This window comes from Uloborus diversus, chromosome 1, assembly GCF_026930045.1.
Source record: "Uloborus diversus isolate 005 chromosome 1, Udiv.v.3.1, whole genome shotgun sequence".
NCBI classification, from domain to species: domain Eukaryota; kingdom Metazoa; phylum Arthropoda; class Arachnida; order Araneae; family Uloboridae; genus Uloborus; species Uloborus diversus.
This window is the reverse complement of record NC_072731.1, coordinates 16,790,310-16,815,191: the sequence shown is the minus strand read 5'-3', so window position 1 is coordinate 16,815,191 and position 24,882 is coordinate 16,790,310. Positions and strand designations below refer to the sequence as shown.

Below are 24,882 nucleotides of genomic sequence, written 5' to 3'. Positions count from 1 at the left end.
GTATGGTCATTTCTGACCCATACAGCATAGATTAAAGCAATATCTAGCTTTTTTTCACTCCCTAACCACTGGCATATAATGGCATTTTATCACTTGTAATGTCAAGCACAGAAGCGTAAAAAATTTAATCTGAGCATTGATTAAAATAATTTCTAAAAAATATTCAACTTAGTTACATCATTAAAAAAGTCATTAAATCCTGTTTTTAAGCATGGTCTTTCAGAAAACACAAAGGATTGAAGGAAGGGGGCAATTAGCATCCTACTTAACAAGACAAGCGATTGGCTGGTTTTACTAAAAATTACAACATTGATTTACCTAAAACTAACGAAAACGGTACTTTGATTAATAGAACTGAAGCATTTTTTTTTTTCAAATATCAATGACACAAAAACTTTTGAAAATTTATTTTTTATTAACAATCAAACAAAAATATTTAAGTTTCAAATAGATGAAGCTCAACTACAACATCAGAAATACAACAAAGTCACCTTTGAAAATACAGTAGCTTCCCTACACTGTGATCGCAGTTACTATTATCAAATGTAGCTTCCACTCCCTTTTACAATATATGAGCTTCAATGTGAAAGTAGAAAACGACCCATAAATGAACAAGCATTAAATAATTTATCATTACAAAATATTTTGAAAAAATTAATATAATAAAGCTTTTAACATAAGATGATGCAAATTGGAGCATTTTTTTTTTTTTTTTTATTAAAAGCACATTCAAACTAATAAAATACAAAGAACCATTTCCAGTAGTATAAGATGAAAATGTTGAAGCACAAATCTGATCACACAAAAGCTACTGTATAAAAAGCTGTATCTGTATCCTTTTTTTCTGAAATTAAAAATAAAATAACAAAAAAAAAAAAAAAAAAAGGATCAAAATGAAAAATTAAGTTACATGTGATAAGACATGGCACCATTACAGAGGAAAAACAAGACATTCAAAAGTAAATGGCTTTATGTTACTCGCTTAAAATATCAGGCTGAAATATGGATTTATGAATACAATTTTGAATATTTCCTGAAAATCGTAAAATAACTAACTGCATCCAATTTAACTAAAATTGCTGCATAAACAGATAGGAAAACATAAAAAGAAACACTACAATATACTAAATTAAGAGGAATGCAAAAATGAATTTTAATTTATGATACTGGTATAATTTGGAACAAATAAAAAACTTTAGAAAAGGAGAACTTAGCAAACTTAAAAATTAAACTGAAATCAACACTTCAAAATTTAAACTAGTATATACACATTACAAACAATTATGAATTCTCTCATTTTAGTAAGAAAGAGAATACATCTTTTGTAAATGTATGGCCTACAATAACACAATTCAAGACTGTTTACAACTTACGATGAGAATATTAAAACAAAAACTCTTTATGCATTACAAAGGAATCCAATGTGTACATCTTTTGCAATTTATATGAATTGAAAAGTAACATACAGGCATTGCCCCATTAAACCAAAAATAAAAGATAAATGAACATGAAGTAACATGAACATGTCCTATTTATATAATACTCAATCGGGATTCATTCTTTTCTGCAAAGCTAAAATTTTCAAGTTATCTTTTTAAGGAGCAATATATATCACATTTGAATTCAAAAATAATTATATCTTATATCTTTAAATGAGCAATTCTTGTGGGTATGTATATATTTCGTATCTCGAAAACGGCTCTAACGATTTGGATGAAATTTTGGATTAAATTGTAGTTTTGCATTCTAAGTTCATCTACATCAGTATTTTTTCTGTAAAAACGCGATTTTTTTACGAAAAACAGATTTTTAATATAAAGTCTAATTAAGTTAAGCCTTGAAGTAAACTGTGAGTTGATGTATCAGACAGACAATTTGCAACCATAACAATGAAAATTTGTCTCTTCTCGCTTTAAAATTTTAAACTTGTTTAGGGTTGCCAGGTTTGGCTGATATTGGCCACTTTGACTTTGGCTAATTTCAAACACACTTGGCTGAAAACAAATTCAAAAGCATTATGTAAGTTAATGTAAGGCTTTTTTCTTTTTTAAGTGAAACTATTGCTTGACCGTACTATTTTATTTTATTTATTTTCTTTTTACACTTCAAATAGTTTAACATGTTTTTTAAATTTTGCATCTAAATTTTATTTCAAAGAAATGTATGTCTTGAGACTGTTTATGTTTTGTTAAGACAGTTGTTATTATTTGATGGAATAGGTATGTGGATCAACATTTTTGATGGATATCATGCTGTATGTAGCATTTTCTGGCGTAAAGTGACCAACTACACTAAAAGTACTTGTTCAAAAAGAAAATCTCGATTGGAATAAAATCGTAAAACGCAAAACCGATTTCACCATAGCAAAACTGGCTCCAAGGTCAAAATATTTTAATTACTGACAAGAAAAATTGTATAGTAGAAACAAATGTAACAGATAGTTTAAAGCCAAATGTTGATTTAATTACATTCAGAATCTTTTTTGTTTGGTACTTTAGTGTTATAAGAAGGTCGAGTGCTTAATATTTTGTTAACGTGAAGCTTTTCAAATATATTTGGAAAAGTATTGAACCTTAAAAAAACATGAGTTAACAAAAAATAATTCTTTTAAAGCCGAGCGAGGCTCGGTCTTCCAGGTACTACAAAAATAATTTAACTTAAAAAAGGGCCCTGAGGTAATTTGCACATTAAAAACATTCTAATTAACTTGAAATCACATAGGAAAAATTTAAAATATCTTTAGGATAGAAAATTTTACAACTGATAGATATCCATTATTAATAGCATCGCTCAAAATGTATCTAATAAGAACATGTGGTAAAAAGTATTCCCTTAAAAAAGAATTATTACAGAAATGTGTAATTTTTCAAACATTAACAAGATTAAAATGTGCTCCCAAATTGTATAATTAATGCTCCAAGTTCAGATTCAATGAACAGCTTGGATTTTTTGCGAATTCTTTTATTAGCACAGAGCTCATGACCAGTACAGAATAATTTTAGTAGGGATTAAGCGGATTTTCTTCAAACCACATCATTAAGCTGATTTTCTTCATTTTTTTTCTTCAAACCACAAGTAATACATGTACATTGAAGTAGCATAGGTGCACAGTCAAAAAGAGTTAACGAAAACTGTTGCCCCCTCCCCCTCAATGGATTTCTCTTTTTTTGTCATTCTTCATATTCCATAGCCATGTCGAAAAAAAAAATCAGCACTTTTCTTGAAAAAGAAACATTCCAACTAGCTACTGGAGAAGAAAAACCATTAAAAATGCATCTATGCTGTATTATATATCGTACTGAATTATGTCTTTAAGAATGGCCACTTTTGATTTCCTCAACAGATTATGGTAAATAATTCAAACATTTTTCTTACCGGGATTCATCAATGAGAAAAAAATATGAAATTCTGGGGAAGTAGTGGAAAAATTTCACTATTGTTTTAAAAAGGGATTTAAAATTATATTTTAGAACTGGCAAAGATGGAATTTGGACTATATAAAGTTTTACTAACCTTTATGAAATTTCAGGGCTTTTCAAGATAGGAAGTTATTTTTGCATAAATTACTGACATCTAAGGTTTATACTAACATTATTAAAGCTTCAAATAAGAATTAAAAAAATTTCTCAAATTACCATTTACAGCTGTTACTTCTATCCAACTGCTTAAAAGAAAAACGAAAAGGAACACAAGCATACTAAAGTTACAATACATCATTTTTAGTGCATTTTAGAATGTTCTCTCTTGTTCACAACAAAATTTAGAATTAAAATTTTGATGAAATATATTTCCCCACAAAACATTTTTTTAACATACAAAAGTGACACAGATGCAAATATTTCACAATATCTTATGACAATGAATATTTACAAAGTGAGACATTAACAGTAAAAACATGTGGTTTGATAAAAGCACCATTCTGCTGGTTTTAATTCTTTGCATCTTTGTCTTTGGTGTCATCATCTTCTGTTGAAGTTCCCGCGTGCCAAGTAAGTCTTTCCTCGTAAAACTTGATCACTACTTGAGGGCACCTTTTATTGGCAACTTTGGCTGGCACAAGATCTGCTTCATCGCAGTTTTTCCTGCAAGCAGAATAGCACAAAGCAGTTAACTCTCAATAGCCAAAAGTTGATATAGCTCTGTTTAAGCAAAAGGAGTTCATTCTAAGGCATCAAATGATAAATTTAAATTAAATAAAAATAACATACCAACAAAAATCTTACTTTCATAACAACAAAACAGATAGTGTTTCCCCCAGATCCAAAAAGACGCAAGGTGCTTCTGGATAAAAGGGCATACTGATCCTGATAAAATTACCCTACTATCCTGATAAACAATTTATATGGATGATTTAAATACCAGTTCTAAAACATCTTTGATTCTTTAAATGAGTCCATCCTAAAAAACCATGCCACTACATTGGTACTGTCCAGAATCAACTATTTAAAAATGTTCTCACCACTAGCAGTTCACACTTTAAATTTGGCGCACCCCTATGAAAAACACAAAGTCAACATCCGTTTGTCGGACGTACAGATGAGTTAAAACTCCTGTTTGTTTTCTGCCGTTCCAATTCCATGGTCAATCCAATTCAGGCAAACCCGTGCAACAGCAGAGGATGTCTCACCATATGCTGCAAAGATAAGCTGCCCAAAATCCAGGCAAAACAGGAACCACTCAATTGTAGAGGACAGCTCTTGATAAACTGAATCCACTCTGACCGGCTCTGTAATCTGTTCTCTGCCCGATAAGACCATCCGGTCCCGTGAGGATTAGCATTCAAAACATCAACTTTTCATATTTTATTTACTTTTTCAAAAACTCCTTTGTTACACTAAGGGTGCAGTTTTAGAACACTCCGGCACTTTTAGCAGGATAACCAACTCATTACTTTTCACATACCTCAAATAAATTTCAACATCCTCTGAGTGGCAGATCAATCTTCTGAGCACACATCAAAATAAAACGCCTACTGCAATATGGTACCAAATAAGAGAAAGATTGACTTGCTATTTAAGCAGTCACCGCATGACATCAAATTTTGCATACAATGCACCACATAGACAACTTAACATAGTTAACTTTTTAACTGTTACAATTTAAATTTGTTTTCTGCTATGCAGCATGCCAGAAGTTCCTTAACTTTACACATTTTAAAAACTTTCTGGCTTTTTATGAAATTGCTCCAGACCATTAAAAAATAAAGGCTTATGTCAACATGAATAGCTTAAAGCACGTTTTTTGATGCCATGATTTTTTCTTTACTTTAAAAAAATGTAATTTACATCCCAAAAACGTCAATTAAATTCTTTCACTAGCTTAAGCAGTGTCAGGGGTAAAATACGGGGCAAAGTCCTAAAGTAACCCTGCGGTACCTCCATTGAAATTGGAAGCAGCAGAAACCTGAAGTAGGCGGGTTGAGTAAGACACCTTAGGCGTCAAGGTCTATGCTGCGCAGCAGGCAGCAGCAAGAAGGCAGCAAAACCTCCTAAGCACATCACCAAAGGGTTCATCCTCACGCTGAGAGTGGCTAATTTAGCCGCCCTGCGGCTAGTAATGACCATAAACTCTGCCAATTTTTATAACTTTTTGATGCAAAAATAAAATATGATTTTTTTTTCAGTGAAAAATATTTAAAAATAAAATATTAACTGGAGAAAAATGTTTCAATTGAGATTTTCTATAGTATTGCATTTTTCTAAAATGCAAATTAAATTACTATTCCTACATAAACATACTTATTGCTGTTTTAGTTCAAGACAAAAGTTTTGATTTTGAAATTTCTATATTGATAAACACAGTATTTCATGCTTTATCTAGTTTTATAGAGATAAGATGAATTCCAGTTTTCCCACTCTCTAATGTCATATTGCCTTACACATTTCCCATTTTAGAGTGCAAAATTTTTACCATGTCTCGTTATTGAACTATGGCAGTAATCTAGTATATGGATATATATCTAGATTTGTGTCCCAAAGAAGGAGCCAGTGGCTCGTTCTTTGGCTATCTTGGTTATATTACCTTAAAATGTCAATTTTTCATGTCTTCAAGGGCAAAATATCTGGATTTTAATCACAAGCAATTTAAATTATTGTGTCAAGAATAAAATCATTTTTCATATTATTGTTGTTTTTCAAATACAGGGTGGCGACAGGAACTGTGAAAAAAAGTTCCCTGACTTTTCCCTGATTAAGTTCACCAAATTTCTCTGATTTACGTTACCAATGATAATCGTTTTCTTTCTTTGCTCTACTTGAAATCCATTGTATATCTGTATAAAATGCAGTATTTTTAACGTTTTAAGCTGTGTAAAGTTGTTGAACTAAAGATATATTTTCAAAAGATGTTACTTTTTTTTAATAAAATGGTTAAAAAAATATATCAAGTCAATCTTTGGGGGGGGGGGGGGGGGGGGGGGGAACCTACAAAACAGTACATTAAATTTTTCTACAATGGAAAGATTATAGAAAATTTAGAAAAAAAAAAAAAAAACTTCACTTCCAGAAACCACTTAGCATGAGAATTTTAAGAAACTATTAAAATTACTCTTAAAACCATATGCGTATTTAAGATAGAACTAAAAAGTAATTAAAGTCATTTTTAACTAAGTTTTCAAACAGTATAATAATTGTTGCAAGAATAACAAGTAATAGTGAAAGAATAGAATATTTATGCAAAACAGATGAAACCATTTGACATCCATTCATAGGGAGCTTTTCTCTAATCAAGAACATAGGTTTTAATGAATGATTACAGCATTTTGACAATAAAAAAAATTTATTTAAGTAAACAAGTTAACTCTATTTAAAATCATTTCAATGAAAAAAAAAATGTAATGAAAAAAAATCTTAGATTGCTTTTGTAACAAAAAACTTTGAAATGCAAGAAAAAAAAAGAAAAAAAAAGCAATTAGTTAATTTCAAAACATATAAAAGAATACAACTTGGTTATAAAATTAAAGAATCACTTAAGTCTGAAGAAAAGAAAACCTTTATAATCTGCAGCAGGGTTGGGTTTTGGACTGTCCAAAACTGGTTTAGGACAGGACAGGTGGTTTTTACCGTCCAAAACTGTCTAAAACTGTCCAAAAGTGTCCAAAACTGTCTTAAACTGTCCAAAACTATGCTACAGGTGTTATCTAATCAATTCGTATTTACTGCAATATTTGTAATGCATAATTATAGATAATAATGAGGTTTAATTAATGAATATTTGGTAATATTTTTCTCCAAAATGTTAATTAAAAATATTTTACTTAAAAAAATTGCCAATAACTACTACATAAAAACTTTCTTATGTAACAGTTGGTAGAGTTATGAAAGGAAATTCACAACACAACCAAGACAACTAATTTCAGTTCCATTTATAACTCAAAGGAATATTACAAAATGTGCAATATTTAGGAGCCAAAGAAAAAAAAAATTTTAAATGTTTTTTCAAATAAGTTTTACACGACGGTTTAACGAAAATTATTTTTTAAATCATAGATGAAAAAACAAGAAATTGATGATGAAACACTTATGTTATAAAACTAGTGCTATTCTTTTTTTGTTCATATTTTTAATATAATACATTCTGTAACTATGAAAAAAATTTGTAATTTATTGCATTTAAGTCAGTTATAACACCATATTTTGAACACTTTCTTTTGCATACATGCATAAATGTTGAAAAATTTGGTTTGTGGAAAATAAAAAAAACTCCTGCATGCAAATTGAAATTTTTATTGTAGAATTTAATTTCTATGTAACTAGATTCAAATCAGCTACATAAATAAGTTACATATATATATATATGTTCTGTTTTTGATATTTTCTCACAAAATCTCAAAAAGTAGTTTTGGACACAATGGTTTTGAACAGGATGATAAAAACCCTGCTTTTATTTGCCCACCTGCATAAACATAGGGAAATTCGGTTACTAATATAAAAAAGCTAAATAAAATCATGCATACAAATTGAAATTTTAATCGAGAATTCAACTTCTATATAACTAGTTTTAAATCAGCTGCATAAATAAGTTGAATGTTCTCATTGAATAAATGTTCTATCTAAAACATTACTTTGATACATTTTATTCTGTTTTTGATGTTTTCTAACAGAATACAATTTTTCTAAAAATATAGTTTTGGACACTTTTGGACAGTTTTGGACACAAGGGTTTTGGACAGGACGGTAAAAACCAGGGTTTTTACCGTAGTGTCCAAAACCTTGCCAACCCTGATCTGCGGTGGCAACAAATAGTATAACGGCAAAAAACAAAAGTTTTTTTTATTGAAAGTTCAGTTTTAGCAATTTAATTGAAAATGCAAAGAAATGATAACTTTTAAGCTTTTAAAGTATTAATTCAAAAACCAAAGATTTCTTCTTGAGATCGTGATTACAGTACGCTAATCACTTCAAGACAACGGAATAAAGGCAAAGAAGCTAAGGCATTAATGAAGGCTTCCTCTTTGCCTGTATGGTTGTTTATTTTACGTAGCATTGAAAGCGTAAAAGGAAATTTTAAGCTAGGTAAAATAAACAACCTAACAGACACAGAAGCAATCTCAGGAAGTTCATCCTTTGATTAATAAGTAAGATTCAATACTTTGACGTTGAGGAAAAAAGATGCACAAATATGCGGCAGTGTATAATCACACCTCATTAATTTTACTTTTTTTTTTTAACAGCTCATTAGCAGAAAATGTGTAGGGAATTAGAGTACTTAATTTTGTAAAGCAAAAAAAAAAAAAATCTTCATAAAATAAATTTTCCCTGATTTTTTGTTATTTTTTCAAAATTCCCTGATATTTCCCTGATTAATAAAGTTCCCTGACTTTTCCCTGATCTCCCTGATCTGTCGCCACCCTGAAATAAAATATTACAAAAAAGTGCAAAAAACTAGCAAATTGATTAGTTTATGCAGAACATATCTATTGGTGCATTGATAATGAAAATAATAACAGTTCCAAGCTTTGGTATCTTTTCTCTTAGTGATTTTACTTGCCGTGAATCCCGAAATTTAGTTTTAAATTTCCCCAACCAACTGAAGATAATTAAAGGTTTGTTACATTCTTCTCGATTCCTTGCACATCAAACTATACTTGTACTAACTATATCAATGCTGCTTTTCAATCAATGAATCCTTTATAATTAGTTTTCCATACAGGAACAAATTCAAATTCTCTCATCTGATCATAAAAAACTTTAACACCAAAAACTTTTAACTAGTTGAAAAACCAAAACAATTTGAGATTTATCAAAAATCTTCTGCATGATTTCTTAAACACATAAGAGGAACAAACAAGCTAAGTTTAATCAAAATCCAAGACTGAGTGTTAAATCTTATTCTCTAGGTTGATTAGGCCCAACAACTAAAATCAAGTTAAACAAGAAATTAACTATTGAAATAAAGAATAAAATAAGCTGGTTTGAGGTAGCTATGTTCCTATACTAATAAGCTTTAAAAATAATTGAAACTTCAACAGATGCTTAAGGAATGAAATCTCAAACAAGGCATAACATTTTCAACGAAGCACGAGTTTGGCATTGACATTTTACCAAAAAATAAGCTTTTCAGTGCCAATCATGGTGTCCGAAGATCGATGGGGGAAAATAGGAGATGCAAGGAAGTAGGGACTACAAAATACAGGAATTTTGGAAAATAAGAATGTTTTACAGATTTATAGGGAAATATAGAAACTGCAAACCTACATAAACCAAATTAGCCACTTACCATATTACTTATGGGTTTGAAATGACATTTTATTTATCTGAACTTAATAATTATACTTTTAATGTAGATAAATTTAGGATGTTAAAAGGAAATAAATGGATTTATATTTCAAAAAAAAAAAAAAACTTTTCTGTTTTAAACTGGCATAAAATAAAAATATCATGGCTAACTTATATAATTAAAAACTGAGCGTATGCATCTATGTATGTACTTATGTAGCCATCTACGTCCAAGTTTCTTCTCCCAAACCACAGTGAACTGACCATTGAACCAGGTATCGATGGATTCGTAATCTTCCCGTCTTTATATTTGGCTATTTAATATAATCCTTCGATAATAATTAGCAGAGATATCAATTAAAAACTATTATGACATTTAGAGTGACATAAAATCCCCATTTTTTGAAGGCTTTCCTCCATTCAAATGCTTCATCTCAACTTTCTGCAACAATACTTTTATAAAATTTATAGCTTGAAGAAAATTATTGAGACGAAAGATCTGTTGTTATTTTTTGTCTCTAATTTCAGCAAATAAAATTCTGGGTTGTTTTGAAGGCTTCTCTTGTAATCGAGAGATTTAAAATGCTTACTTTTTGGTTATTTTTCTGAAATCTGCTGCAAAATTTTACGGATTTTTTTTGTTCAAGCCTGATTGTTGAACACCCGTCACTTGACATAACTTTTATTTTTGAGGTGGACCGTGCAAAGCCGGGCGATGTAGCTAGTGTTAATAGAATATTTGGTAGGAATTACAACCTAATACTGGGTATTCAGAATAATATAGTAATTGGTCCATCTAATTTCAACAAATATTGATAACAGCATTTTTTTTTTTTTTTCAAAAGTAAGTCATAAAGATCAAGGACTGCAACCTACATTTTAACATTTTCCAAGGTATTCAAGTATTTAAAAGATAAACTTTTATTTCAAGCAGCTTTTGTGGTTTTTTTAACGCATACAAACCCTGAGCTGATCTCCAAATGACATAACTTTGGTCTGCATTGAATTTGACACAAAACCCAACAATGAACCTTTTTGGAACTGTAATCAAGAACGGTGCAAAAGTCGATTCTATACTGTGCATGTTCACATATAAAATTTTATTTTTTGACTAAATACCGTTTCTGAGCTGCGCGAGAGATATGAACATACCCTGAGTGCATACCCTTCAGGACATTAAAAAACAATCCAGCACTTAGTCAAAAAATATTTAAGGCACTACCATAATACATACTATAAATATCACATGTAGATTTCAAGAGATTTAAAACTCTTGAAACATTTAACCACAAAACTTACTAGATATTTTAAAGTGACTTCACAACTTGGCAGGAAAATATGTAATTGAGCATAATTCACAAGTTCTTACCATTTAATCAAAAACATGAGTTCACCAGTTGTATCTGTGGCACCAATAATACTTTCCGGGTCTAGATTTCTATCAAATCCCCGAGGACGTTCCTCCTGAAAGTAGACACCTTTTAAATGGACATTCTAACAGTCAAAACTGTTGATAACTACTTGGATACTGATTTATGAAGTATGTATATTTTGTACATTATCTGGATAAGAAATTTACTACCTCTCTTCCTTTGTCATGTATTTGGATGCATATTGAAACATAACAAAATGAGAGAAATAGTAAATTTTGTTACACAATTTTTTTTCATGTTCTTTTCTTTTTTTCTGCAACACATTTATTTTAGATTAGCCATTTATATTTTAACTTGCAAAACAAGAAGTTTTTTCAAAGATTTACGAACTATAATGGCCTAATGTGCTGCACTATTTTGAAAATGTGCCTTAAAAATTCCACAAATTGGATATAACTATTCTGAAGGAAAAAAAAAGGAAGAAAAAGAATGAGCGAGTCTTAAAGACAGTGCAAGGGAAAACATAGGGAGTTTTTCCTTGCTTGAGTTACTAATTTGTTAAAACAATCATGAATATATTTTAAAATTTGAATGCAAAATGGCTGTATTGCCTATTTTTTGACAAAATAGTTGTTATGCTTGCCTTTCCTCCCAAATAGCTGTGCAATTAGATAGCCCTGCAATTTGTAAATTGAAATGGTAAGGGGGTCATCAAAAAAAGACATACTTTCATGTGTAAATTGGAGGACTTCAATTTCATTTGCTCAGATTTTATCATTCTTTTTCTTTTTTTTTTTTATTAGACACATATAGTAACCCCTAAGCACCACATAATATCACATAGGGCCAGAGGGGAAAAAGCGAAACAATACATAAAATGAATTGAACACTATATAAACAATCAAACAAGGGAGAAAACCCACACACACAAAATCAAAAAATAGAATGAGTAAAACCACACACACACAAAATCAAAAAATAGAATGAGTAAAACCACACACACAAAATCAAACAATAGAATGAGTAAAACGTTTTAAAAGATTAAGTCACAACTAGGGCTGGACGATATACCGATATATTGTCATATATCAATATATAACTATTACCACGGTAACGATATTTAGATTTCTATCCTTCCGATATATTGGTTGAAATGGAAATATGGGACATAATTACGGAGAAATTGAAATACCGACTCAAACATAACATTTTATAGTTCTGTATGATGGATGAGTGTTTGAAATTTCAAGAAATAAACTGCATTCTTCAATCAGTTATTTTTAATTATAGTACAAGGGAAAATTAACAGGGCCGCCGAAGGTCAAGGTGGACCCATCGTCAGATCGGTCTCCAGATCCCATCCCCCTAAAAAGTTTTCAAGAGCTGGGCCCTTCTAAGGACCATGCCCCTAGTTTCTGACAAGGCTGATATGGCCTCTCGTGGACCCTGAAAAGAGAATACGTGTTGGTAAAAAAAACATCTTAATGTAGCAATTAAAAATTAACCAGGAGGTATCAACACGGTTCATAATTCTAATTAAACGTAAACCATTGACATTACGCTGAATAAAAGGTTTGCGAAATATACTGAACAGAAATGTTTGTATTAAAAAAGAAATGAAAAACGAAAAAACCTAATGAGGTTCAATAAAATACACCGCCAGCTCAATCATTTCCATCCGAGCTGTCATATCTCACTAAACTGAGCTAGTGATGTGGATCGGGTAAATACCCAAAAACTGGGTATTTTACAAAAAAAAAAAAAAAAAAGGGAAATTTAACAAAAAATCTAAACATGAAAAAAATATTAAAACTGATACATACATATGTATTACACAGTTTATAATATTTTTTACTGAAAGACTTGATGAAATTATGAAAGAAACATATTGTGAACCAAAGAATCTTCCTTTTCAATGTCATAATTGTTGATGTTTGCTTTTTTTTGTAACCAGTTAAGCTTTTTACTTTTCGTAGAATGGCTTTTTATTTCCGAAATTTGGCTATCAACATTGATTAGGCATATCCAACACATTTAATGTGAATGTCATATTAGATTGCTAAGTTGTTTCACACAATAATTCTTTAAACATGTGATCAAAATATAATTTTTGGGCAAAAATTTATTGTTTTGTACATGGTTGGTTATACAATGTGTATTCCGAAAGTAATGCAATGGTTTTTTTCAGGCTGATTTTATTGGTCGGAGTATAATAGAACTACTTGGTTTAGGTGAGGGGGAACCTAAGGTTTTCTTGAAAACCAGTCTCAATGTCCTCCGAGCTGTGGAAGTAGCCGGACGTAAGTTAATGTTAACCTCTGTGCATTGGCTGTGTCATGGGAAAAATAGTACGCGACTAAGTTTTGTTGCTTAACCAACAAAATCTCTTGAGAAGACTAACAAAATGATTCGTGAGGCTTACGCCGACTCTTCTCTGTCCTATTCACAAGTTTTGAGGTGGTTAAAGACCTCTAAAGAGGGCCGGGAAGAGGTTCAAGATGAACAACACTCTGTGCGGCCGTCAACTAGCAAAACTGACAACAATTTGGCTCGTGTTCTTCAATTGTTGAACTTTTACCCTTGATTGACTATCAAGATGGTTGCAAATGAACTGAACATGTCGTCTATTGCTGTGCTTCGCATTACTCAAGATTTAGCAATGAGAAAAGTGTGAGGCAAGTTCGTGCCGAAGCACCTTGCCATAACGTGCTGTGAATCCGCGAGTTCCTGGCTAAACACCAGGTGAAAACGTTGTCCCAGCCCCCTATCTTTCTGACGTTGCCCTGGCAGACTTCTTTTTGTTCCCTCGGATTAAGGCAGGCGTGAAATGAACCTATTTTTCATCCCTAGAAGAGATCCAATCAGCTGTGATGAAGACCTTAGGGGAGGCCCCCCAAAACGCCTTTCAGAGCACTTACCAGTCATGGCAGAGAAGATAGACGAAATGTGCAAAAGCCTAAAGACATTACTTTGAAGAATTTTAAGTGTTGTGTTCAAATCTATTCAATAAATTACTTTTCAAAAAAATAATTGCATTACTTTTGTAATAGACCCTATATATATATATATATATATATATATATATATATATATATATATATATATACATACATAGTGGAAGACATGCGTGAAAGGAAACTTCAAGCTAGGTAACATAAACAACTTTACAAACATAGAAGCAATCTTAGAAAGTTCATCCTGTGTTTAATAAGTAAGATTGAATACTTTGACATTGAGGAAAAAGGATGCACAAATATGCGGCAGTCTATAATCGCACCTCAATAATTTTACTTTTTTTTGAACAGATAATTAGCGGAAAATGCATAGGGAATTAAGATATTTAATTTTACAAAGCAAAAAAAAAAAAAAAAAATCATAAAATCAATTTTTACTGATTTTTTGTTATATTTTCCAAATTCCCCGATATATCCCTGACTTTTCCCTGATCTCTTGCCACCTTGAATGATAAGACCTCTCTCAAACTCTGACAATAGCTTGTAATGTGCACAAACTCTGTGCCGAGGCATTTTTTAAGTTGTTAAAAGTTAATCTGAATCTCAACCAAACCAAAATTTTTAACAACCGTTGGCTCCTTATATACATCTGCTGGATGTGAAGTTCCGATGCGATGAAGATCAAACGATTCATTCATTGGACACCAAATTTTAATCATTAGCATATCTGATCAAAACACTCATGCATATGAAATTTCAAAGCAATCGGACGATTGCTTTTTGGTGCGTCAATTTTTTTTGTTATAGAGTGTTCCTCTAAAATTAAAAAAAAATTTATGAGTTATTCATTGCTCTTTGATATAAAAGTAGTTACATTGTTGCAGATTAAACCATTGACCTGAATCTTGGATTTTAGTTTTGCTAGTTTCATTTTTCAGATTCAGCTCATACGTACAATACCATGAGTTAAATCATAGCTGCCAACCTCAAGATAAAAAAAATAGGAGCACTGAAGGGAAAAAATAGGAGCAAGAAATTGTGGTCTGTGCTAAGCCTTCCTTCTGTACCATAAGCTTCTATAAGTTTTAAGCACCATTATAATGCTTTTCTGAATTTTCATGTTTGATTTTCAGCAAAACTACAACCAAGATTAAAATAAAATTATTTTACCCCAAAAAAAAGCATCGTTACGTAGCTACATATTGAAAAGTAACAAAACATAGATGTTTGATTTAATAAAACTGCAACCTCTTTTTAAATATTTTTAATGCATATACGTGTATTAAAAATGCATTGCATAAGAATATATTGAAGAATAAAACACACAATTTACTTATTATGCTTGGAAGTAAAGCTCTTATGTAACTTCATAGTAAAGGTCAATTCTCAGGAATTTTCGAAGTGGCCACTAGACCCCAAAAATTTAGTGGCCAATACTGTCGCTAAATTTTAAAATACAAACGGGGGGGGGGGGGGGGAGTTTTTACAACTTTCACAAGTAAATAAATGAATAGGACTTCGCACATTCTAAAAGAGTATTATTCAATACTTTTTTTACAAACGGAAAATTTAAGTTAAAATAGGTTTCTGATCTTTTCGCAAAAAAAAAAAAAAAAAAAAGAATAAATGAGAAGTCAACAGGAAACGGCAGTTCAAATAAAACAGTTTCAGTTTATAGCAAAACCTCCAAGTCAATGAGGATCAAATACAGATAAATTTTCCCTTAAAAAAAAAACATTTTTTTTTTTGCATTGTATGTTATTTTTAATAGTTTGTATTGAGATAAATATCCAATTCTGTTTTCGGAAATTTAGGCAATTAATCTCATCTAATTACATCTTGCGGATGACCAAATATGGTGACTACGCAAAAAATTAAGGTAATAGATTTTTGAATTAGTTGCATGAAAGTAATTATAAATAATTAATAATCCTTAAAAACTATAATTTAGACGAAATATAATCAGTATTTAGTAGTTAACATCTAAAACAATAAGGATAAAGTAATATTCTGGAGAAAAAAATTTGCATATTTCAAGAAAATAATTAAGAATTTTCTGAAAAAAAAAAAGGCCCATTTTGAATTATTTTCAATAGTTTGCATTGCAATAAACATCTTATTCCGTTTTTAGAAACTAGGTCATTAAAAGAGACTGAAGTACTTAAATCTCACAAAATGACCAAATATGGCGACTAAGTCAAAAATTAGGATAGAAATGTTTGAACTTGTTGCATACAAATAACTTAAAATCCTCATGAAACTACAATTTAATTGAAAATATTTAGCGCAACAGCTTCCAAAGCAGTGAGGATAAGATGAAATTTTAAATAGTATGATTTTTTTTCATTTCTCAAGAAAATTATTCAAAATATTTATAAAAAAAATTGTAGCACATTTTACTTTACTTTAATGATTTTTCAGTTAAGAAAAACACCCAAATCTGCTTCTTCTTTGAAAACTTAGGCGCCTAGCATCGTCGACTTCCATTTTGTGAATGACCAAACATGGTGGCGATGTTTTACACGCGTGCAGCTGAAATGCTCGATCAAAAACTGATGTTCTCCGATCGGCGCTCCCCTCAATGTTTATCCTGACACTAATGCTTCCAAAAATGAATTGTCAAAAGAAATTGTCTTCTCTTTTGTTGAGTTTGTACATAAATCCTGCCTTTAAGGATAAGGAAATTTCTTCTGAAATCAATAGGTGAAGAAAAGTCGAAAAATCGGAGTTTTTTGGAATAAATCGGATTTTCGGAGTACGCAATAAAAATCGGAGAAACTCCGGGAAAAACGGAGCACTTGGCAGCTATGGTTAAATATTCTTTTTCTGAAACTAAAATTTTTTATCATAAATTCTTTTCATGCTTAACAATTCAACATACAGTGGCTCCCAAAAGTGTTCGTACACCTACGACTTTCAATGAAATAGGACCATATCCATTGGTTAGAATTAATATTTTGGAACAGGTATTTAATTATAAGATCTATTATCAATTTTCAACAAAACTGCATGAATTTTTTTTTAATAATATTAAAACCTAATTCTTTAAAAATCAAAAACCAAAAAGTGCCAGAAATTTTATCTCACAAAAGTCTTTGTACACTTTAAAAAATGTCTATATTATATTATTGAATAATCTGGCTTTTTATTAAGTTATTATTTAGTAGAATATCATGCAGTATCAACACCTTTTAAAAGTCTGGGAGTAGATTTCATTATTTTTTTTCTTTCTTTTTGCATAATTTCTGAGCAAGTGTTCAATCACATTTCGAGTCTTACTGTTTCTAGCTCTACTTTCGTTTCAAAGCCGTATTTTCGTAATCTAGCCTCCAGATATCTCAAAATATGTTAGATTAAGTTTAAATCTGGAGATTGAGGGGGTGTTTTCTAAACTTGAGGGCAATTTTCGAGGCACTAGACTCAAACGTTGAAAAAGTATCATTATCTTGATAAAAAAAAGTGTTCTCCGATAACCAAATTTTTGGCTAAGAGTTTAAAATTGGTTTTTTAAATATTTAAATGAACAGCATGATTCATTATTTCATCAAAAAATTCCAAACTACCAAGTCTTGATGCTGATACGCACCTTCACACAAGAACACCTTCAACGTCCTGATCAACTGGTCCTACTAAGTTCTTAAGATTAAGTTCTTAATTTTTTCTTCTATTTACAATTATAACAATAGTTTAACCAAAAATGATGAATTTATTTTTGTGGGTAAGTAAGAAGTTATTCCAAAACGTTTTGAGCTCATTTATAAAATCATTGGTTTTGCGACAAAAAGCGTGAGCTTTTTGCTTTTCACACGGCCAAGAAAATTTCTGCGGGAAGAGGTCCCATTTAATCCAGCTAATCAGAGAACTTGGCGAACAATTTTAGGTGAAAATTAAGCGTACAAATTTTCATTTAACTCTGCAAAAACTTCTACAGCACTCAAATGTGTATTTTTCATAGTTTAACTGTAAATCTCCAATCACGCTTTGTCAACTTTGCCGGTTGACCTTTTCTTATCTTGTTTTCAGTCCAATTCTTTTCTTTTAAGCATTTTATCAAGCACTTTACTACAGAATGGAATAAATTAACTAATTTAGAGACATTTCAAAACAATTTACTGCTACTGTGGGGAAAAAAATTCAACACTTACGAATGGTGTTTGTGTTTGTTTTCAAATACCAGCCATTTTAAAGTAGTAAGCACAATATTCAGGAATATATAAATAAAAAATTAAATCCAAATCACCTTTAAGGGTCAACACAATGCAAAAATAATTAAAAAAAATGACACATGATAATTTTAATCATGAATTTATTCGAAAATATTTGAGTGTACGATGACTTTCATGTTGTATTATTTCTCTGTCTCTTCATGTTTTGACCCATTTCAAACAGAATATCTGTCAATAACAGAAGATCTGTCACAGGGTTTTATTTACAATGACATAGGAATGATGTGAAAAAAATTTGGACTTCATATTCGAAATCGAAGTTTTGTGTTAGTTTGGTTTTACTAAAAAATTTCCAAGTGTACGAACACTTTTGGGAGCGACTGTATATCGGAAAGTATTTTAAAAAATATTTTGATCCAGTTCAAAATTGTTTACAAATAAATGAGTTGGTTTTTTATAATGAATTTTGTGCAATTTTTACATCCGACACTGTGGAACTGCCCTAAAAAAGTGTTTTTAGAACAGCAAGTTACTGACCTCTGCTTTAACCTTCTTGACAGGAACAGGAGAGCTGTCATCCCCTAACTTGTGTTTTTTTTCCGCCTCTTTTTTTCTATGCTGAACCTCAAATTCTTCAATCATGTCTGGGCAGTCAAGATTTTCTTCTGGTTCCCAAGTATTGTCAGATCTAGGACACGTTACAAAATAGAGCTTAATTTTTTCTTTTAAGGGGCATTAAAACACATCAAACTATTACTTCAACCAAAACATTTATTACAGGCTTCATATTCTCTTAGTGAAACAAAAAAGAACTTTATTAGGACCTCAAATATTTTGCAAAGTTAATAAGCATTGTTTTTAAATGTTGAATCTAGTTTTTGCATCCATGAAGTGCATAAAAAATACTAGAGAGTTTAAAGTACATTAAAACTGTGCTGCTAAGCACAAAATTGGTATCTGCAATCAAACTCAAAGTGAGAAACTGCATTAAGTTTTATGCCTCTGAATGCTTGACTTAAATTCTACTTGTTAAGAATTTTTAAAAACTATTTCTCATTTACAAAGAGATTACTTGAGAGAGAGACCTTTCTCTAAATTCTTCAGAAGTTGCTTTAAAATTTGCTCTTGTAACACTAGAGTTTCGATTTTTTTTCAAGAAAGAGCACCTGCCCTATATTTACATTACCAAAGATAACTAAAAACCTAACTAAAAAGTTCTAAGACTGAAATTTTAAAAATTTTCCAGGAGACAACCTCCGAACACCTTTTTTCTTAAGTCACTGCAAGATAACTGGCAAGTTCAATTTAATCCGGGAGGGGGGGGGAGATAAGCTCTGAACAAAATGCAAGGTAATCGTTAGATAATGTTTTAAATAAACTATATATTTTTTATAAAAAAATGATGCATGTACGATTGGTAAAAGTAACACTTCTTAAATGCATTGTCTTTCAATATAAATTTTAATATTTTTATGAACTCAAGACACTTTTTCTATGCTCCTATGTTATTAAAATCCATTAGAACTTTTTAATTTTATCTTTAAAAAATATAGTGTTGAAATAAGAAATAAAATAAGCCTATTTAAAGAAGCATTGGGAAAAAAAACTTTTCAAAATAAAAAATTTACAGCATGCAAAATGATTGAAGCTTAAAGTATGGCATGCAATTTTCAGCAAATTATGTTAAATATAAAGATTTTTTTTTTCTTTTTCACTTATGGGCTCTTTTCTGACTTTCAGTGACAAAAAGTGAATGCATTAATTTTCTTGCAATTAATGTTTCTGGATAATAAAATCACATTTTTGGCACAGTTTCGAGCAAAAAAGGGCAAGTTCAACCTTTTGTATCAGGGTGTATCAAACATTGAAAATTGGAAAAGATTTTTTACCCCTACATAATGAGCTTTTCTTACTTTTATTTTTTCAATTAGATAAATCAAGAATGAAAGGAAGATATACATTGTTATCAAACTTACTCAGGATAACCTTTCCATTTCAAAAAGTACTCGGTTCTCCCGGCTCTTATTCGTTTATTCAAAATCTTTTCAACTATATACTCTTCCTCTTCTTCAACAGTTTCTTTATTTTTATTTCTCTTAGAACTCATGACTCACAACAAGTTTTACTATTCCTAAAATGAGCAAATATTTCTAATTAGAGAGAACTGCGATAAGTATACAGTATAACACAAAGTAAACATGTGACAAAACAAGTAATCCAACATTCCTAGTCAATTGTCAATATAAACAGGGACGTGAACAGGGGGGGGGGGGGGCTGAACAAGAACAAGGAGTAAAATATATATAGGGATGTAGGGGTAAACAATATGGAGGGGGCCCGTGAAAGTCATTTGTGGCAGGGCCCTAAAATTTCTGTGCACATCCCTGAATACAACAAACCCAGCCTACAATGTATCATAGTCAATGAATAATTTTCAGATTTCTTTTCAATCTACAATTACATATATGAATATGAATAAAATATTTTCTATGTATCTCCAATTCTGTTTTGTGCAGCCAGTTTTTACACCAGGATTGTTGCCATCGGCAGCTTCTACCTACCTACACGGTCAGTCTCAAAATTTCCTCCTTCATCTTTATTTTAACCTAAACCCTTATTCCTCAACAAAAACAAAGATCACTCAAAAAACTGTGCATTTAGGAATTTACGAAGGTCAGTCAGAAAGTTAGTTGCACTGCTAAGAAAACAAAAAAATTATTGAAATTTTACTATAACTTTATTACAGCAAAAAAAAAAAAAAAAATTCTTCATAAAATCAATTTTCCCTGATTTTTTGTTATTTTTTCAAAATTCCCTGACTTTTCCCTGATCTGTCGCTACTCTGTTGAATTAAGTACGCACAAATATGTCAGATAAAATAGATGCAGCAAAATGTTCCAGGGGGGGGGGGGAGATGGAAAAAGAATAAAATGAAAAAAAAAATAATAATAAAGAAAATAAAATTTAAAAAAAATTAGAAAAAGTAAAAGTAATTAGTAAAAAAAAAAATAGATTTATTGGATGGTTTACCCAACAGGCCCGTGTTCAGATTTTCATAAAGGGAGGGGTTTTAAAACTTCCACATCCTTACCCGATGGAGGGAAGGGGGGAAGAGTTCAATCCAGCACAAACTTTCGTTTTACGTTAAATTGCCAATCCCAGCATGGCATTTATAGACCCGTAAGAACTGCACCCCCCCCCCCCCCCCAAGAATAATTCTGGCTGTGCAATTAGCAGCAGCATTCCTTCATTTTACATCTTTCGAATACAATCTTGTTTGTTTCCTTTTAAATCAAATCTGTTTACTATGCGGTATTTTGCAATTAGTATTAAAAGCTGCTCACAGATTCTTTTGTAATGTAGCATGTATATTAGGTTTCATATTCTGAAATGATGCTTGATAAACTAAACAGAAAGAGCTTTTTGTAGATGCAAATTAGATTACCATATTTTTTCCAAAATGTTGTTCCAGTTGGTAAAGCTCTAAAATAGTCTTAAATTGCCAAAAAATTTCAGAAAGAATTTTTTTTTTTTTTGCAAACTTTCACTTTCTTACATTAAAGTTATAAAAGTCAACTAAATATTTTCTTCCTTAGGCTTATTATTTTCTCCCCAATGGGAGGGGTTTAACCCCTAAAACGCTCCCCTTGGACACGGCTCTGTTACCCAAGACTGTTGGATGAAGATAAAAAGTACAATTTTTAAGCATTTTTTTTATTTACTAATGGTAACATAAATGAATAATATACAAATTCACACGAATATTTAAAAATTATGAAAAATTTTATTGAAATAAAAAAATGTGTTATAATTTATTTAAAAACTACAAAAAAAAGTTTACTGCATTAATTTTGGTAATATTCAAATTTTTTCAAAAATAAATAAATTTTTTAATTTTAATTTTTTTCCTCGAAAATATTTAAGTTAAATATCAAATTGCAGTGCATTTATAGCTGCATTCTTTACAGATTTATGATTAGTATTTTACTTAATCTTACTCAACTAAAAAGTAAAAAGCCTTAAAGCAAAAGCTATTAAATGACTAAAAACAAACTATTTAAGACATCAATACGAAATATAGTTCATAGTACATTCAAATTATTGAGACTGCTCAAATTGAAAGATTTAAACAAAATATTGAACTGAATATTTAAAACTTTTTCATTGTGAAGCATTTTTGTCATGCATTGAGCACGCCCTCCTCCCCCACCCCCTCCAGGAAAGTTTTGAACTAGAGAAATAATAGGTCCACTTAACAAGGTTCGATTGAAAAATTAATATAAAAAAGTTTTATCAATTTAATATTTCCAAAAAAAAAAAAAAAAATCTGTGGTGTTGAGAAGTGTTTAGTGAAACTTATTGTAGAAAATCGAAATACAGTAGTCACTAAAGATCGAGGTTCCACTTAATCCAAGGAGCCTCACTTCAAGTTATATACCTTTAGTAACTAAAAATTTGATTTTCATTAAAATTTGAAAATAGAAATCTTACTTTTGTAAAACTCTTTGAGTAAGTACAGTTAATAATAAAAATACATTGAGAAGTTGGTTATGTTTTGGTTGCTTTGCGCACATAAATGTGTAAATTAAGTGGACATTCGTGTAGATGCAATTAAAAGAAAATTTATGTTGAAGCTTGAGTGAAATTTTCCTAAAGACAATAGGTTTTCAGTAATTCAAGGTAAGGTGAGCCCCAATTACCTCGGATTTTCGAAACTCCACTGAACTCATTATATTTTTTGATGAGATAAACAATTAAAGTAAAAAAGCTAACCAATGTCTCCCACTTCCCCTTCCCCTTAAGCGATATGTGGAAACACGTACACAGCTCTCAACATGGTTTTTTACGAGCATTAAATATTCAAATTTAGAAAGAGAAAACAAAGTAATTTAATTTGTATTGTAAGTAACGTAACATTTTAAAACCCCACGCAGATGTAAGCACTGCGTCCATGTTCCGACATGACATTCCCTAGCCAAGCACATGTATCATCTAATATAGCAATACTTAAGCATAATTGTAATATTCAGAAGTTCGGATGTAAAATGTGACATATGAAAACACTCAGATACTTGAAGCTTCTGGTTTCAATTGCAAAATGAATGCAGATGCTACCATAAACAACTGAGCACACAAACTTTAGCATGCAATCATTTAAACTAGTACCAGAGCGTACTTTTAAAACAGAAGATTTTTTTTTTTTAAATATAATTTTAAGAAAAAAAAAATATATTGAAAATTTCTTCTCACCCGCTTTCAGTTTATCGTTCGAATTACTCTCGCTATTCGTTGCGCTTAACTCCGCCTTGGAAGCAAAAAGATCTCTGGTGCAAAAATATGCACCTGCGCATGAGGAATATAGTTCCACCTATACAAACTTTTGGGAATATTTGTAAAATTAAAAAACTTTTCCGCTTATTTATATAAATTAAACTCAGCTGAAATCTAACAAGAAAATTTATGAGAGTTTCATGCACAATCTAAAGCTAAAATTATGGAAAACGATCCACATGCCGTGCTGTCGGTTAAGCGTTTGTTTTTGTGTATCCTTGAGCAATTAGGAGCGAAGAAAGAAGGTGGAGGACAAAAGTACTAGACGTGTTCGGAAGTAGCAGCCGGTAAACTTGGCCTCACCGGCTACTGACGTTATTCGCAACTCCAACAAACTGGGGCACTGCAGCCCGGTCTAGGAAAATTGGGCGCCGCATATTGGGAGCCGGGAACTTTGGGCGCCGAGCATTTTGGGTGCCGGGAGCTTTGGGCGCCGAGCATTTTGGACGCCGGGAACTTTGGGCGCCGAGCATTTTGGGCGCCGGGAACTTTGGGCGCCGAGCATATTGTGCCCAGTATTCCCGGGGCCTAAAATGCTCGGCGCCCAATTTTTCCGGCGTCCAAAATGCTCGGCGCCCAATGTTCCCGGCGGCGAATTTTGAAACGCTCTCAATGCTTACGTTACGGTAGCTACCGGTTAGTTAACCACGTGACAGCTAATGATCACGTGCTCCAATCAACTGCTTAGAATGGTAACCGGTTGATCATAGAACGCTGGGGTTAGTAACCGGTCGACCGGTGAGGTTCGTCGAACGCAAGGAATGCTTGCGTTTGCCGAGCTCAACTGGTAGCTACCGGTTAATCGATCACGTGACATCTAATGATCACGCAGCGGTTAGCAACCGGTTACTCAGTGGTCGACCGGTTGGGATCGCCGAACAAAACCAATTACAGTACATTGGCGAAATGAGAAATAAAAACGAGCGCGTTCTATTAAACAGCATGGTAACCTGGATACATTAAAGCAACCCCGAGTAAAATGTAAACAGAACCGCCCCTTTAAATTGTGAGGTAGAAATTGCAATGCGAAATATTGCTGTTTAAAGTTTTAGTTCGTTTTAATTTCACGATTTACTGTTTTTTGTGTTGTGAAATATTTCCGTTTTCGTAGGGTTTCTTCTGAATCTTAATTTACGTCTGTATTGTTGTTATGTTTGGAAAATTCTGCTTGCTGTAAACATTCGCAATAAACTCACATTGAAAGAGACGCAGAACAGATTTTAACATGGTAGATAATACATGCTGTTTCAAAATGAGTTTCTTTGACTGTTGATTTTTTTTTATCTACTTGAGAATAGTAACTGAAATACAATCTGAGTGCGCGTCTCTTATGTTGATGTTT

General features: G+C 31.4%; 1 protein-coding gene across 1 annotated transcript; it reads right to left on the bottom strand.

Annotated features, from left to right (window-relative positions):
* Positions 1 to 3,596: 3,596 nt before the first annotated feature.
* On the bottom strand, positions 3,597 to 20,323 carry LOC129228267 (chromobox protein homolog 1-like). The gene is made up of 4 exons (XM_054862940.1): positions 20,186 to 20,323; positions 18,747 to 18,897; positions 11,086 to 11,180; positions 3,597 to 4,082 (listed from the first exon to the last, which is right to left on the bottom strand). Exons 1-4 carry the CDS (start codon positions 20,314 to 20,316, stop codon positions 3,929 to 3,931), a joined length of 531 nt encoding a protein of 176 aa, XP_054718915.1. The 5' UTR covers positions 20,317 to 20,323; the 3' UTR covers positions 3,597 to 3,928.
* Between the last annotated feature and the right edge of the window lie 4,559 nt (positions 20,324 to 24,882).

Coding starts and splice junctions, on each gene's coding strand:
- LOC129228267 (XM_054862940.1), bottom strand. CDS start 20,316: ATGAGTTCTAAGAGAAATAAAAATAAAGAAACTGTTGAAGAAGAGGAA. Junction 11,181..18,746: donor TCAAGAAGGTTAAAGCAGAG/GTCAGTAACTTG, acceptor GTCTACTTTCAG/GAGGAACGTCCTCGGGGATT. Junction 4,083..11,085: donor CTCATGTTTTTGATTAAATG/GTAAGAACTTGT, acceptor TTCTGCTTGCAG/GAAAAACTGCGATGAAGCAG.